Genomic DNA, 17,313 nt, shown 5'->3' with positions numbered 1-17,313 from the left:
TTTTCAGAGCCTCACTCTAAACTAGACCACCAGGGTGTGTGTGGACACGAGGCAAGTGTCTTCTGAAATACTTTTTTGTGTGTGACAGACTGCAGTGATCTCATCTGAGTGTTGTAGAAGTAAAGAACAGTTAGACTCTGTCCTCATCAATAGATGTAAAGTGATCAGTTTGCATCAGTTCTGTTTGTAACACGCTGTGTTCAGGGAAGTACAGGAAAACACAGCGCCGCCAAGGGAACACATCTACTGTAATACTACTTTTCCGACCCAGTTCAACATTAAAATAGTGATTATTTACTATAAATGAAATAAGACTTGAAGGTCTCACGGATCAATATCAAGGCTGATCTTTGCTTCATGCTTCAGTAACCCTAACTGATTACATCAGATCAATGAAGCAGATCTAGATCAGATCGTGATCCTGGACTCGTCTGTTCTCTACTCATAAGAGAGATGAGCTTCTAAAATGAATTAGCTTTGCTCGTGTTCAGTTAGCTCTGATGCTAATTATCGTTAGCAGAGATCAGTGTGGGAAGCATTCAGGTCCTAAATCTTCATGGTTAAAATGACAAACATCATATCAGCTGTCAATAATTCATGTTAATTCTGTGACTGGACAAAAGAGAAAGATGAAAGTAGACCAAATATCCTCTATGAAGGAAGAAGCTTCAGTCTGTCACACGCTGGATTAAATCAGTTCAACTTTCATTTATATCAGATCAATCATTTCAGCTAATAAACTTAATATTTCAGAATAAATACCTTCTGTTTTTGGATAAGGTGTTTCAGATTTAGTATCTACAGATTTAATAAGAAGTCTCTCGTTGGTTTGTGACGTTTTGAAGCCTCCAGAACAACATTTTGGCCGTCGCCATCTTGTTTTTTGCAACCAGTGAACAGGAAGTGACCATATATGGACTGAGGAGGAGTGACCTAGAGACGCCGTATACGTCTCCGGTGTCGACCTGTCAATCAGTGTGTAGCCCCGCCCTAAAGCATCCCCTGCTTTATGGTCTGTCTGACTCTAAATGGAGCATCATTTACTAAATGAACATCATGCTGTATTGAAGAAGACTTGAAACTAGAGATTGAGACCATAAACTCATGTTTACAATGTTTACTGAGGGAATAAATCAAGAGAGAAGTAGAGTCATTTTCTCATAGACTTCTATACAACCAGAGGAGCCGCCCCCTGGTGGACAGCAGAGAGAATGCAGCTTTAAGACATGAAGCTTTAGATTCACTTTAAAGAACCGAGGTTGAAGCCTGTTAGATTCATATTTCATCAATATTAATGTTGGTATAAGTATCAGATTTGACTCAGTGTCAGCAGATAATCAATATTAAAGGACTATGTTGATTTCTAATAAAGATTAAAAAGCTCAGTTTTTATTTTCTCCTGTCGTTCTAGTCAAACGTTCATAACGACATTGGACTGATGAACGTGTTAAGACACTGAGTTGTTCCGTAGAAACGGCACTCCTTCAGAACAGAAACATTTATTGTTTCAGCCTCTCACGCCGTTGTTCTGAGTTAAGATCTTTGGTATTTCCTCCGGGGGCCGAACTCCTCCTTTGTCTTCAGGTCGAGCCTCAACACGCCGTCATGGTGGTGAAACCTCATGATGGCGTGATCTGGGACCAGTACCATCAAGTTAAAACTATGAGGAGTAATGATAATAATATAATAATAAATGTCGGGTTTAGTCTCACCAGCAGTCTGAACTTTATATAATAAAATATATATGAGCTAATATATTCAGTCAGGAAAACATTTCACATTTAAGAACCTGGAACCAGCAGAGAGTTGGGCTTTTGGTTTGAAACATAACTTTAGCATTAAAAAAAGAATAAAGATAGTTTCTGATTTTATTCTTTCTCTGAATCAACATATTGATTTATTGACTGTTGTAACAGTTCTGAAGTCTGTTTCTTTTATTTGAGCTCTGTATTTATTAGTCAAATGAGTGTGTGTGTCTGTGTGTTTATGTGTGGTTGTTTCTGTGTGTGTGTTTATGTGTGTTTCTGTGTCTGTGTGTTTCTGTGTGTGTGTGTTCATGTGTGTTTCTGTGTGTGTGTGTGTGTGTGTTTCTGTGTCTGTATGTTTGTGTGTCTGTGTGTGTTTATGTGTGTCTGTGTGTGCGTTTATGTGTTTGTGTGTCTTGTGTCTGTCTCACCGTCCCGACTCTGACCCGGTTGTCCCGTTGTTTCCCGGTAGCGGTGCCGTACCCTCCCGGTACCCGGCTGTCGGTGAAGGACCTGTACGTGGACGGGAGGCCCAGCGTGGAGGTGCTGAAGGCCCATCTGGTGAAGGAGGGCCGTGTGGAGGAGGAGACGGCTCTGAGGATCATCAACGACGGAGCCGCCATCCTGCGCCAGGAGAAGTGCATGCTGGAGGTGGAGGCCCCCATCACAGGTAAACCCGCCCCAGAGCACCACATTTGGATTCATCCGCCTCAGAAAATAGTCCCAAACATTCGACTGTTGTAGTTTAAAGAACTATGTCTTCAGTAGGAACCAAGGGCCACAGACAGGAAGTGACAGACGGACCAACAATCAGAAACATGTCAACCTTTAACCTTAGAAACAAACACACACACACACACACACACACACACACACACACACACACACACACACACACACACACACACACACGAGCTGAGCAGTGTTTTTTGTGTGCAGTGTGTGGAGACGTGCACGGACAGTTCTTTGACCTGATGAAGCTGTTTGAGGTGGGTGGATCCCCCAGCAGCACCCGCTACCTGTTCCTGGGAGACTACGTGGACCGGGGCTACTTCAGCATCGAGGTAGACCACACACACACACACACACACACACACACACACACACACACACACACACACACACACACACACACACACAGACCTTTGGAGAGCCGGCCGCTGCTCGGCTGGGCTTAGCAGAGCGTCTTTAAATAGTGGTGGGAAATGAAAGACACTCTGTCTGCTGCCTGCCACACACACACACACACACACACACACACACACACACACACACACACACACACTAGTGTATGTGCACACACGCCTGTGTCCTGTTTTCTCTGAGAAGGACTGAGTGTTTCAGAATCAGGTGGGACTCCTGTCAGTCTGGATGCTCCACTGAACCAGATTACTATAGAAGTCCTTCATCTCAGACCACATTCATGAATCTGAGGAAGTGTTTCTGCATCGTTTTACAAATGATTTCCAGAATAACAGGCCTGAACATGAATGTCACATGACTCTTCAGGTACACGGGGTATGCAGTGCTGCTGTAAACAGGAAGTATTATAGTACTCTTAAATAATAAAAGGTTGTACTTGATACTTAAGATCTTCTATGAACTGAAACAGACGATCAAAGTTTATCAGATTACATGTAAATACATTTAATCACACATCTCTTACTCGTGTTGAATAATTAAAATAATCAAAACGACGAGTAATAATAGATTGAGTCATGAAATAAGAGAAGTTGTGACAGAGAGAATAAAGATATATATATATATATATATAAATATGAGAGGAGTAAAGACTTCTGATGGATTCCTGCTCATCAGGAGGAGCAGACCTGTTTAAATCTGACTTCAGTTTGTCTCTAAAGAGTCTGATAAAGACGTTTAAATGAAGATATTATGAGATATCTCCACTCGTTGTTCTTTGGATGAACAGCTGTGAGATGGACGCCTTCAGAAAAGGGAACATTCAAAAGAAACAGGTGGTTTGCTGCAGAAACCCAGAGTGACAGCTGAGAGGAGTGGGTTTGTTTGGGAGTGAAGCGTGACGTCTTTCAGTCGTGCTGCAGCTTCTTGAAAGAAACTAAACGCACTTTAGAAGTTCATTTATCAGAACAGGAACTCATCACCTTGTCTTTAAATCCTTGTTCAATAATGCAGAAAGCTCAGTTTGATAGTTTCCATGAGGACGTCTACGTTCTGATATTTACACTCGTTCTCTGAATCCTAATGTTTCTGCTTTTAGTTTGTTCAGAATATTAATGGCCTCCTTCACCTCCATTGACACCTCTCTGGTCCTCTCGCTGAGAGCTCCATGGGCCAGCTAACAAATGCAAATTCAACATTTTGAATCAACCACAAAGCTTTTATCTGCCTAGTTTGTCCTGAAATGACAAGAGAACATGAAACCGTCAGACAATCGTCCTGTTCTTTTCAAAGGTGGCTGTAAATCCTAAACGGTTAACGTGATAGTTTTCTTTTATCGATAGAATTAAAGATGAAAGTTAGCAGCACCGCTAACGGCTAACAGGAGGAGAGCTAGTAATGTTAGCAGCACCACTAACGGCTAACAGGAGGAGAGCTAGTAACGTTAGCAGCACCGCTAACAGGAGGAGAGCTAGTAATGTTAGCAGCACCGCTAACAGGAGGAGAGCTAGTAACGTTAGCAGCACCACTAACGGCTAACAGGAGGAGAGCTAGTAACGTTAGCAGCACCGCTAACAGCTAACAGGAGGAGAGCTAGTAACGTTAGCAGCACCACTAACGGCTAACAGGAGGAGAGCTAGTAACGTTAGCAGCACCGCTAACAGGAGGAGAGCTAGTAATGTTAGCAGCACCACTAACGGCTAACAGGAGGAGAGCTAGTAACGTTAGCAGCACCGCTAACAGGAGGAGAGCTAGTAACATTAGCAGCACCGCTAACAGGAGGAGAGCTAGTAACGTTAGCAGCACCTCTAACGGCTAACAGGAGGAGAGCTAGTAACGTTAGCAGCACCGCTAACGGCAAACAGGAGGAGAGCTAGTAACGTTAGCAGCACCGCTAACAGGAGGAGAGCTAGTAACGTTAGCAGCACCACTAACGGCTAACAGAAGGAGAGCTAGTAACGTTAGCAGCACCACTAACGGCTAACAGGAGGAGAGCTAGTAACGTTAGCAGCACCGCTAACGTTCAGGTAAAATGAGTATTGGTTGAAGGTAAATTATAATGTTATCATGATGTGTTCACATGTAATCTGTAAAATGTAGTGTTGGTGATAAACTAGAATAAATCCAGTAGTTTGAAGGAGATGTTTCACATTAATATAAATAGATATTAGAGATGAATTATGGGATGTTTATCTTCCTCTTTTAAAGAACAGGAACTGCTCCATGTTGGTCCGGTTCAGTCACCAGGATCACTAGATCATATTTACCTTTATGACATCCTGTCATTTTTGATTCATGGTCCAGAGTGTGAGATCATATTTACCGTCACTGTAACTGGTCTTTGAACGCCTCCCTGCAGTGCGTGCTGTTCCTGTGGGCGCTGAAGATCAACCATCCCAACACCCTCTTCCTCCTCAGAGGCAACCACGAGTGCCGGCACCTCACAGAGTACTTCACCTTCAAACAGGAGTGTGAGTCCTCAAACAGCCTCCACCTCTAAAGCAAACTGTACAGCAGGTGTGTGTGCTAGTGTGTGACCTGTGTGTGTGTGTGTGTGTGTGTGTGTGTGTGTGCGTGTGCGCGTGTGTGTGTGTGTGTGTGTGTGCAGGTAAAATAAAGTACTCTGAGAGGGTCTATGACGCCTGTATGGACGCGTTCGACTGCCTGCCTCTGGCGGCTCTCCTCAACCAGCAGTTCCTCTGTGTTCACGGAGGTCTGAGCCCCGAGGTCACCTGTCTGGACGACATCCGGAAGGTATCACATGAACTCTATATATCTATATAGATATATATATATCTATATATATCTATATATATATAGATATATATGGCCCTTAAATACCCCTTGTAACCCTTTCAACAGTATATTCTATGTGTAGTCTAAACCAGTGTCTGGGCTTTAAACTGTGTCTCTCTGTCTGTTAAAGCTGGACCGGTTCAAAGAACCTCCAGCCTTCGGGCCGATGTGTGACCTGCTGTGGTCCGACCCGGGAGAGGACTACGGATCAGAGAAGACCCAGGAACACTTCACCCACAACAGTGTGAGAGGATGCTCGTATTTCTACAGGTACGACTCTCTCTCTCTGTCTCTGTCTCTGTCTCTCTGTCTCTCTATGTCTCTCTCTCTGTCTCTGTCTCTCTCTCTCTCTCTCTCTCTGTCTCTCTCTCTCTCTGTCTCTCTCTCTCCCTGTCTCTGTCTATGTCTCTCTGTCTCTCTCTCCCTGTCTCTGTCTCTGTCTCTCTCTGTCTCTCTGTCTCTCTCCCTGTCTCTGTCTATGTCTCTGTCTCTCTCTCTCTGTCTCTCTCTCTGTCTCTCTCTGTCTCTCTCTCTGTCTCTGTCTCTCCCTGTGTCTCTCTATGTCTCTCTCTGTCTCTCTCTCTATGTCTCTCTCTGTGTCTCTCTCTCTCCTGTCTCTATGTCTCTCTCTGTCTCTCTCTCTGTCTCTCTCTCCCTGTCTCTGTCTCTGTCTCTCTCTCTCTCTGTCTCTCTCTGTGTCTCTGTCTCTCTCTCTCTCTCTCTCTCTGTCTCTCTCTCTCTCTGTCTCTCTCTCCCTGTCTCTGTCTATGTCTCTGTCTCTCTCTCTCTGTCTCTCTCTCTCTGTCTCTCTCCGTCTCTCTCTCCCTGTCTCTGTCTATGTCTCTGTCTCTCTCTCTCTCTGTCTGTCTCTCTCTCTGTCTCTCTCTCCCTGTGTCTCTCTATGTCTCTCTCTGTCTCTCTCTCTATGTCTCTCTCTATGTCTCTCTCTCCCTGTCTCTATGTCTCTCTCTGTCTCTCTCTATGTCTCTGTCTCTCTCTCCCTGTCTCTGTCTCCCTCTCCCTGTCTCTGTCTCTCTCTATGTCTCTCTCTCTCTCTCTCTGCTGGAAATGTTTCCATTTAACAGAATAAAAGTCTGTTAATCTGAGCTGATTAGAGCTTCTACAAACAACGGCTTATCTCTGGATAAGCGACGCCGGTTAAATCCTCCGTCAGACGGATACTGAAAATAAATATTAGCATTCTCTGCTCTGTCTTAATATTTGTACTGAATCCACCATGTTGACACCACATGGAGGTCACCGCCTGTTCAAAGCCGCTCCATCCTGCTGTGGGTTTGCTTTAGCAGCAGGACGGTTAAAGGAGTCAAACTCTGGTTCTCTAATGGATGAGTCAGAGTCCCACTCACTGTCCAGAACCAGCACGTTCTGCTCCAGACCTGGACACTGAAACAGTCTGAAAATGTAACATCTGATGTCTGTAAAAGTTATGAAGGAAATGTTTTTCTGACCCTTGAGCTGGACTCCTGCTTCCTGTTTAAACCACAGCAGCACAATACAGTCTGGATGAAGTGAAGTCAGAGATCCGGAGGATAAACTGAATGTTTAAAAATCATTATGGTCCATAACCAATGATGTTGTTGTAACTTTTGCTTTTACTTATTCCTCTTTTATGCCGGGGAAACAAAGACTTCTTCACATTTAAAGAATGACTGAGCTGTTTTAAAGTCCTTCAGCATCACGCTCTCTTTGTATGAGCACAGATTCAATAATACAAATGTTTCATATCTTAGTTTACCTTATTGAAATCAGTGAAATCACTGTCTTTCTTTATCAGAATTTGATTAATTTGGTCCGTTAACATTTGTAAAGTTTAGATGAGCGGAATGATTCAATTATTGTATCTCCATTTCAGTTAGCATAGGGCTAACGGGCTAACAGGCTGTCTGAGGGTAGGTGATAGGGTGAACATTAGCATTCTGTAAAACTGGTGTTCAGAAGTGTTGTTTATACTGTAACTCAACATGTGTAACCAACCCTCACCTGTGAGTGGGCGGGGCTTCACCTTCAGAGCTACATTTAGCATGCTAACATCAGCTAAACATCAGTAACCACATTCTTCTTCTTCTGTGGTTCCAGTTACCCAGCAGTATGTGACTTCCTGATGAACAACAACCTGTTGTCTGTAATACGAGCTCATGAAGCTCAGGATGCAGGGTGAGTGTTTCCTGCAGTAATATTACTATTTAATAAAACTGTGTTAATTATGTTTTTGTATTGTTGTATTTATATTATATGATGCACTGTTTTATATTATTTTCCATTTCTTATTCTCTTTTTTCCTTAAAAACAACCAAAAGTAAACTTGTTTATTATTATTGTTGTTATTGTTATTATTATTATTATTATCTATTGTTATATATAGTATACTAAAATAAATTAGTCTGAGGGGCTTCATTCATCTCTGAATAATAATAATAATGATGTAACTGTGTTTGTCTGTCAGCAGTGATCCTTGTCAACTGTTTGTTTTCAGGTTCATTTACATAGAAAGAGGACGGTTTTGCATCAAATATATATATTTGCATATTTCCTTATTTATATATATATATCACAGGATCAGCGAGACGCTGCTCAGTTAAAGGTGCTTTTCACCTTTGAGGTGCTTGGATAAGTGCTCAACTATTAAATAAATCTCCAACTATATTGATAATCGATTAATCAGTTTGAGTAATTTTAAAAGAAAAAATATATAATTCACTGATTCCAGCTTCTTTAATGTGAATATATTCTGGGTTTTTTACGTCTCTGTGACAGTAAAGTGAATATATTTGACTTTTGAGGACGTTTTCTTGGTCTCTGGGAACACTGATTGATTTACAATAATTATAATCAGTAGCTGCAGACCTCCTGAGTGAATTCTGCCACTCAAACGATGTTTTCACACACAGTTGTTACTATATTTGTGTGAATCTATCATCTATAATCTTATCTAATGTTATCTCTTATCTTATCCTTTTAGCTCGACCATTATCTTATTATACTTTATCTAATGTAATCTTATCTTTATTTGACTTAATCCTCATTTTCTGTATAAACTGTCCTTCAGGTATCGAATGTACAGGAAAAGTCAGACGACAGGCTTCCCTTCTTTAATTACCATCTTCTCTGCTCCTAACTACCTGGATGTGTACAATAACAAAGGTAAGGGAAACCATGGCAACAGGTAGGAGACCTTGAAACCCTGGCAACAGGAGACAGGAAGTGCATCATGAAGTAGAGAATGTTAATGTGTGTTTTGTCCTCAGCGGCGGTGCTGAAATATGAGAATAATGTGATGAACATCCGTCAGTTTAATTGCTCCCCCCACCCCTACTGGCTGCCCAACTTCATGGACGTCTTCACCTGGTCGTTGCCCTTCGTCGGGGAGAAAGGTGAGGCTGCTGCTGAGTCTGTGAGGTTCATAATGAGGTTCATAATGAGGTCCACAGTGAGGTCCATAATGAGGTTCACAGTGAGGTTCACAGTGAGGTCCACAATGAGGTTCATAATTAGGTTCACAGTGAGGTCCACAGTGAGGTCCATAATGAGGTTCACAGTGAGGTTCATAATGAGGTTCACAGTGAGGTTCATAATGAGGTTCACAGTGAGGTTCACAGTGAGGTTCATAATCAGGTCCACAGTGAGGTTCACAATGAAGTCCACAGTGAGGTTCACAGTGAGGTCCACAGTGAGGTTCATAATGAGGTCCACAGTGAGGTTCATAATGAAGTCCACAGTGAGGTCCACAATGAGGTTCATAATTAGGTTCACAGTGAGGTTCACAGTGAGGTCCACAGTGAGGTCCACAGTGAGGTTCATAATGAGGTCCACAATGAAGTCCACAGTGAGGTTCACAGTGAGGTCCATAATGAAGTCCACAGTGAGGTTCATAATGAAGTCCACAGTGAGGCTCATAATGAAGTCCACAGTGAGGTTCACAATGAAGTCCACAGTGAGGTTCATAATGAGGTCCACAGTGAGGTCCACAGTGAGGTTCATGCAGTCTGAAGAGCACATCTCCTCCTCCAGCTGAAGATGTAAACACACACACACACACACACACACACACACACACAGCAGCTCTCAGAATGAGAATCAGGAGGAACATCATTATGAGTTCTCAGATCTGTGTGTACATGAGTTACTTTTATTAAGCCACATGATTATTTTCTTACTCTGTAACTTTCATTATTGTTCGATTCTGTTTTAGCTGGATGTTTTTTTAATGTTTTATGTGAAAGCACTTTGCGTGCTTTATTGATAAATTTGCCTTTTAATTAAGTTATTTAACACTGACTAGAAGATTAGTTTGCAACTATTTCAGTAATGATTTGAATTGTTTCAGTAGATATTCTCTGGTTCCAGCTTCTCAAACGTGAATATCTGGTGTTTCCTCACAGTCACAGAGATGCTGGTGAACGTGTTGAACATCTGCTCAGACGACGAGCTGATGTCAGAGGGAGACGACACATGTGAAGGTAAGAGGAAGTAACACCTTCATCATCGTCATCATCACACCTCACTGTTCTTCTCTTCATTAACTCAGCGAGGTCAATGAAAGACTTTACACACGGTACTCATCGTCTCCTCTGAAGGAGGACCTGCAGAGACCAGGTTCTGTTGGTTATAAAACATCTTCTGCTGAAACAAAAACCAACCAAATCCACATGATGCTTTTCCCTACGTTCATATTAATAAAATAATAATAATACATTTAATTAAAAACTCAAATACACTATACAAAAGGAAGTAAATGGAGATAGATATTTAAAAACATACATGCATGTCTTCATGTTGCCTTTTAAATGGTTCCTGTTTAAAGCTGCAATAACTCGTTATCTTTAGGTAACTCAGAAATGAATAGTTTTAAAAAGGCTCATTAATCTCCTCAAACAGCAGGAAACAGAGACTTTGTTGGGGACAATTTTTGTGGCAGATGAATCCACATTACGTGTGTCATTGTGTGTTCATGTTAGCAGAGAGGCTCTCCGGATGGTGGAGTGGCGTGTTGCCATGGTGACCTGTAGTGAAGCAGCCGTCTATCACTGAATGTGATTATGTAGCGGAGGAAGCTGTGGCGTGAGCAGGTTAAAGGACATGTTCTCTTAAAGCAGCAGATTATGAATACATAAACTTCATAAACGGGAGAGAACGAGGGTTACTGCTGTCTGAATATCAGATCAAATCATCAAAGATTAAAGAAGAAATAAAATCAAAGATGTAAAGCTTATAAAACAGATAGAAGAGCAGCTGTGGAGGATCTCAGGGTTATAAGAGTATAAAAACATAAATAATAAAAAAACTCATAATGAATTACATTTAAAAGACAGTAAAAACTAAAATAAGAAAATAAATAGTTAACAATTTGAAATAAATTATTCAAAAGAGGATAAAAACAATAAGCAAGTATAAGGAAATTAATGAAATAATTAATTTATCTCAAAGCTGATTTAAATGAGCTGATTGTTTCAAACATCAGGAGGTTTTCAGTTGTTTCTACAAGCAGCTGTGAATTACAGAACATCTGGACCTTTGATTGACTGTTGTTCTGTTTCTTTTCTATTTGTCGTCCAGGTGGAACTCCAGCCGTCAGGAAGGAGGTGATCAGAAATAAGATCCGGGCGATTGGAAAGATGGCTCGTGTGTTCTCTGTGCTCAGGTGAGTTTCTACCTGTCCGAGTGATTCGGTTGAATTTAAACTTGTTTTCTTATGTTCAACCTCATTCAGAGGAATAATGAGGTTTAAATTGGCCTCTGTGTCATTAGTTTGTTGATTCATGCTTCTATTGGGTCATAATAGAAACATGTTTTATCTCTATTGGGTCATAATAGAAACATGTTTTATCTCTATTGGGTCATAATAGAAACATGTTTCTCTTTAGTGGCTGTCTGTTTTTAATCTTCCGATAAAGAGACGTCAGGCTGGTTTTTGTTGCTCCACAGATCTTTTTCCAGTCGTGCTCCACTTCAGTAAAAGGCTAATGACTTTTCTTGATTGTCCTCTTTCCTCCTGTGGAAGTGTGTCACAATCATTCTGTCCTTTAATGATGAACAGATGATTGTGTGCTGAAGTTATTTTAAGGATGAAGTTTCTCTTTGAGTTCTTATGTGAGAAGAGATCATCACGCTGTGGTTCATCACGTCCTCAGTCTGAGACACACACACTCCTGTCTTTATTAACATGGTTTAATAAAGTTATGTTTGAATCCCTGTTGATCCTCAGGTCATTGATCGTGTGTGTGTGTGTGTGTGTGTGTGTGTGTGTGTGTGTGTGTGTGTGTGTGTGTGTGTGTGTGTGTGTGTGTGTGTGTGTGTGTGTGTGTGTGTGTGTGTGTGTGTGTGTGTGTGTGTGTGTGTGTGTGTGTGTGTGTGTGTGTGTGTGTGTGTGTGTGTGTGTGTGTGTGTGTGTGTGTGTGTGTGTGTGTGTGTTTCCAGAGAGGAGAACGAGAGTGTGCTGCAGCTGAAGGGTCTGACCCCGACAGGAACGCTGCCGGTGGGAGTTTTGTCCGGAGGTCGTAGAACTCTGCAGAGCGGTGAGAGCATCTCAACAAACACAGACGCTAACAGACGAGCTAACGCTAACTTCCTGTGCCTGAACTCACTGAGAGACTAACTTTATCAACACAGACAAACACACATGAAGAGGTTTCATATCAGTACCAGTCAAACGTTTGGACACACCTTCTCATTCAATGGTTATTTTTTATTTTGTTCTACATTGTAGATTAATATTGAAGACATCCAGACTATGAAGGAACACATATGGAATTATGTGGTAAACAAACAAATGCTCAACAAACCAGAATATGTTTTATATTTTAGATTCTTCAAAGCAGTTGAATGAGAAGGTGTGTCCAAACTTTTTGAGAGATATATATATATTTATAAAAAATATATATAATTTACAATCTAATGATTTAAATGTAGGTTTTATTTAAAGACACACAGTTTTTAAATAAACATGTTCATCTTTGCATGAAAAATAGATTCTAAAGAAAGAACAAGGAAAAAATACAGATAGATGTAAAAAAAAAAAAAAAAAAAAAAAGGTTAATTGAAACTGAAATCAACTGAAATATATGAGTTTAATAGTCATAATAACAATATAACATATCGCAAATGATAAATCTAACTTCTTATAAAAGAATACAAATATCAAATAAAGTAAATAAGTATATACATATTTGTAGAAAAAATGATGGGAAAAGTAATCTAAATAATATAAAATAAAGATTGAAGGATAATTAAAAAGAAACGCACTTAAAGGGACAGTTTGTCCTCTTAACTTTAGTTTTATTAATTATTCTAAATAGTTTTGGTGTGTGTACACGTGTCTTTTTTCTTTTAACCATAGTAGTAATAATAATAGTAATTCAGCCTTTGGTAGATCATTCAGCCCGTCGGACACTCGTGGAACACTAATCATATTTAATGTGAGGTGTAAGGACGATTATTGATCATTCAGACATCATTCTAAAATGAATCGACCCTTTTGAGGTTAAAATCAGAAATAATGATTTAGTACACACTTGGGACAGAACCAGCTAGCTGTTTCCCTCTGCTTCCAGTCTTTATGCTAAGCTAGGCTAAACACGTCCTGACTGAGACTGATGTCTTTAATGGTTCCTCTTCTAGAGCAGCATGGTGTCAACCTTCTCCCACATGTTGTTCCTCTAACGTTGTTGTTCTGATGATGATGATGGTGTGTAGTCGTGCTCTAACCTCTGACCCCATGGCGGATGGAGGGAGGGCTGTGATGATGATGAAGATGATGATGATGATGTTGATGTTAACAGGACTGACTGAATGCATTGATAGCTAACGTTCCCACTCTCTCTCCTTTGGTTTTGGGCATGGCTCTTCTACTCACGCTTACACAGCCACCGTAGAGGCAGAGGAGGCACGAGGTACGCAACCGTCTGTTCCCTGTCTGCTCTGTGTCCTCAGTCTGTAGCTAGCTTTAGCTCATGAGGAGGAGTTCACAATGTTTACAAAGGCTCCTCTCTTATTACTCAATATGTGTCTGAGGCTGTCTCTTTAAATCCTGTTGTTTTAATGCAGGAAGCTAACTTTGTTTTAATGCAGGAAGCTAACTTTGTTTTAGTTCAGGAAGCTAACTTTGTTTTAGTTCAGGAAGCTAACTTTGTTTTAATGCAGGGAGCTAACTTTGTTTTAATGCAGGAAGCTAACTTTGTTTTAATGCAGGAAGCTAACTTTGTTTTAGTTCAGGAAGCTAACTTTGTTTTAATGCAGGAAGCTAACTTTGTTTTAATGCAGGAAGCTAACTTTGTTTTAGTTCAGGAAGCTAACTTTGTTTTAATGCAGGGAGCTAACTTTGTTTTAATGCAGGAAGCTAACTTTGTTTTAGTTCAGGAAGCTAACTTTGTTTTAGTTCAGGAAGCTAACTTTGTTTTAGTTCAGGAAGCTAACTTTGTTTTAATGCAGGAAGCTAACATTGTTTTAGTTCAGGAAGTCAACTTTGTTTTATTTCAGGAAGCTAACTTTGTTTTAATGCAGGAAGCTAACATTGTTTTAGTTCAGTAAGCTAACTTTGTTTTAGTTCAGTAAGCTAACTTTGTTTTAGTTCAGTAAGCTAACTTTGTTTTAATGCAGGAAGCTAACATTGTTTTAGTTCAGGAAGTCAACTTTGTTTTATTTCAGGAAGCTAACTTTGTTTTAGTTCAGTAAGCTAACTTTGTTTTAGTTCAGTAAGCTAACTTTGTTTTAGTTCAGTAAGCTAACATTGTTTTAGTTCAGTAAGCTAACATTGTTTTAGTTCAGTAAGCTAACATTGTTTTAGTTCAGTAAGCTAACATTGTTTTAGTTCAGTAAGCTAACTTTGTTTTAATGCAGGAAGCTAACATTGTTTTAGTTCAGTAAGCTAACATTGTTTTAGTTCAGTAAGCTAACTTTGTTTTAGTTCAGTAAGCTAACTTTGTTTTAGTTCAGTAAGCTAACATTGTTTTTAGCATTATAATAATGATAATTGTTATAATTCTAACAATAATAACAATAACAGTGAAATGTCCCTTTACTAAAAGTCTGTTTCTTTGTCTTCATGCTCTCCTTGTCCTGTTTTAAAGTAAGTTCTCTCTGCTGGTCTGACCAGTGCTCCCAGTATCCTGTCTAAATATATAAACCAGTAATAACTGACTATGTTTACATGAACACTGATATTCCACTAATAAGACTTATAAACATCAGATTCTGTTGATATGTTTATGTTCTGTTTACATGTAAACATCAAATTCAGGTTTTTAATGCAGTTTGAGACACTCTGCACACACAAACAGTATTTCATTCATGTAAACGTAGTCGTTGTCTCTTTAAATCTAATCTGATATAATCTAATAAATATCTCCTAACAGTATTTCATTCATGTCCTCATGGTTGTTTGTGTGTCTGCTCTCCTCTCAGCCATTCAAGGCTTCAACCCTCAGCATAAGATCCAGAGCTTCGAGGAGGCTCGAGGTCTGGACCGGATCAACGAGAGGATGCCCCCCCGCCGGGACAGCAAGCAGGAGGCCCCGCCCCCCAACAACCTGCCGGCCAGCCCCGGACCCCCGACAAGAACGGCACCAACGCACAGGCCTAGACCTCCTACCCCATCCTACCCCATCCTACCCCCTTTACCTCCACCCTTTATCTCCCCCCTTTAGCTCCACCCTTTAACTCCACCCTTTATCTCCCTTCCCTCCTTCCCTTCCCTCCTCTCCTTGCTTCCTTCCCTTCCCTCCTCTCCTAGGAGCAGGAGAGGAGGCCGTTCGGTCCGAGCGAGTCTCACCGCGCTTAATTTATTTCATCATCTATTAAATATCATAGTTGAGGACTGAACAGGAAGAAACCGACTGAATCACCACCGTCCGGTCTGATCCGGTCTGATCCGGTCTGATCCGGTCCGGTCTGGTCCAGTGCAGGCAAACCCACTTTACAGTCTGTTGGTTTCTGGGACGGCACCTTTCTTGCAGCGTTTTATTTTGGCGGGGAGGAGATAATGCTTTGTCCGTGCCCACACACACATGCATGAACGCACACACACACACACACACACACACACACACACACACACACACACAGAGTCAGACTGCATAACGCCCATCCTTTCTTATGCCAATGATAGTGTGACTGAGCTCTGAGGAGCGAGTATTGACATTTATATTATATATGTACATTTTAATTGTTCCCTCTTTTCAATGTGATGCTTTTTTTTTTTTTTTTTTTTTACAACATATAGATTAAGGGTTAATTATCCAGAGGTGGGTGGGGGGGGCAGGAGGAGAGTTAAAGGGTTCTTCTGGTTCATTTAAACTCTGGTTCATTGCTCAGGTTTGAAGAATCTAAATCTGAACTCAAGGACCACTTCCTGTTTCTCTGAATGATGACCATGATGACGAGGCTGAAAGCTCCAGTAGAAGTCAGTAAGAAGAAGTCAGTAAGAAGAAGTCAGTAAGTGGCCCTTGAGTTGGGATCTACATGTCAAACTGTTCTGATGACGTTTGACTTCAAGAAACAAATGTGAGACGTCGTTCAAAGGAAAGCTGACGAGTTTAAAACAAACCAGAAATAGTGATCGTCACCTTAGTTCAGGACTAAAGTATATTATTACTATTCTATATAAACTATATTATTATTACAGGAGGATACGAACCCACAACCTTCTGTCTCCCGATGCGTTTAGGGGCCTGAAGGCTGCAGTATTTTTAAGAGAAATGAGATCTTTCTGTCTGAACGCTGTTGAAACATCTGCTCCTCTTTAAAGAAAGAGGAGCTTCTGTTTGTCTGGCTATATAAACGTAGATGAGTCAAATGTTGGAACCACAAACATCAGAACCAGGTCTGAATAGAGAGAAGAACCCTTTAGAACCCTTTAGAACCCGTGGAGGAGCTGGTTTCATGTAATGGTGGTTTTCTTTCTGTTGGGGATGTGGTGGGTTCGAGGCCTCGTTTCTGACTTCTGTTCTCTCAGAACATATCTCACAGAATGTACAGAAACGTTTAGAGTTCAATCATTCTTTTTTCTTTACAGCTAAATTTAAAGCCGAGAACTTTTTGTGGATGTATCGCGAGGCCTCTCATTTCTGTAGATGTTTCACTCCATTCAAATAAAAAAAACTGAAAAGTGAGCGCTGCCCGTGTTTCTGTTCAATGCTGCTTTCAAGGACGCGTCTCTGCAGCTGCCAGTCAGAGGCGTTGCTCTGTGTCTCCATCCACAGAGGAGTCTCCAGCTCCTCCTCTGTGGAGGAGGCCCACATGTTCCCTAGCAACGCCTCCTCCTCCTCCTCCTCCTCCTCCTCCTCACCTGCAGCCGCTCCTGAACAGCAGAGGTTAACGACGATGAAGAGGATGAAGAAGAGGATGAGGGGGTTGAACATGTAGTAACAACATCAGAGTAAAGTGGCGGTGCGTTCAGGTACAACACGGATTATTGGATCTTTATTCTGATAAATGTTCAAACAGACATCAACGTGGTTTATTGGTTTATTGGACTATAACATAAAGACAATAAATGAAAAGGAAATACAAATAGAACTCAAAAATAAGAAAATTACAATAAAAAAGTCAAATAAATGTTTTAATAAATTAAATACCATTTAAATAAATAAATCAATTCATCAAAAATACTGAGAACCTC

The 17,313-nt window shown here is 40.8% G+C and overlaps 1 protein-coding gene across 1 annotated transcript in view; it reads left to right on the top strand.

Annotated features, from left to right (window-relative positions):
- Positions 1–16,797, top strand: part of ppp3ccb (protein phosphatase 3, catalytic subunit, gamma isozyme, b) — a 20,775-nt gene extending 3,978 nt beyond the window's left edge. The window contains 14 exon segments of the mRNA XM_054612121.1: positions 2,218–2,415; positions 2,685–2,809; positions 5,245–5,356; positions 5,494–5,639; positions 5,812–5,951; positions 7,779–7,856; positions 8,749–8,843; positions 8,948–9,073; positions 10,082–10,159; positions 11,256–11,340; positions 12,117–12,214; positions 13,562–13,588; positions 15,099–15,245; positions 15,248–16,797. Of these exon segments, the coding sequence (XP_054468096.1) occupies positions 2,218–2,415; positions 2,685–2,809; positions 5,245–5,356; positions 5,494–5,639; positions 5,812–5,951; positions 7,779–7,856; positions 8,749–8,843; positions 8,948–9,073; positions 10,082–10,159; positions 11,256–11,340; positions 12,117–12,214; positions 13,562–13,588; positions 15,099–15,245; positions 15,248–15,276 (1,484 nt within the window). The 3' untranslated portion in view covers positions 15,277–16,797.
- Positions 16,798–17,313: the final 516 nt, after the last annotated feature.

This window comes from Anoplopoma fimbria, chromosome 14 (genome assembly GCF_027596085.1).
Source record: "Anoplopoma fimbria isolate UVic2021 breed Golden Eagle Sablefish chromosome 14, Afim_UVic_2022, whole genome shotgun sequence".
Classification (NCBI taxonomy): domain Eukaryota; kingdom Metazoa; phylum Chordata; class Actinopteri; order Perciformes; family Anoplopomatidae; genus Anoplopoma; species Anoplopoma fimbria.
This window is presented reverse-complemented; position numbering and strand designations above follow the sequence as displayed.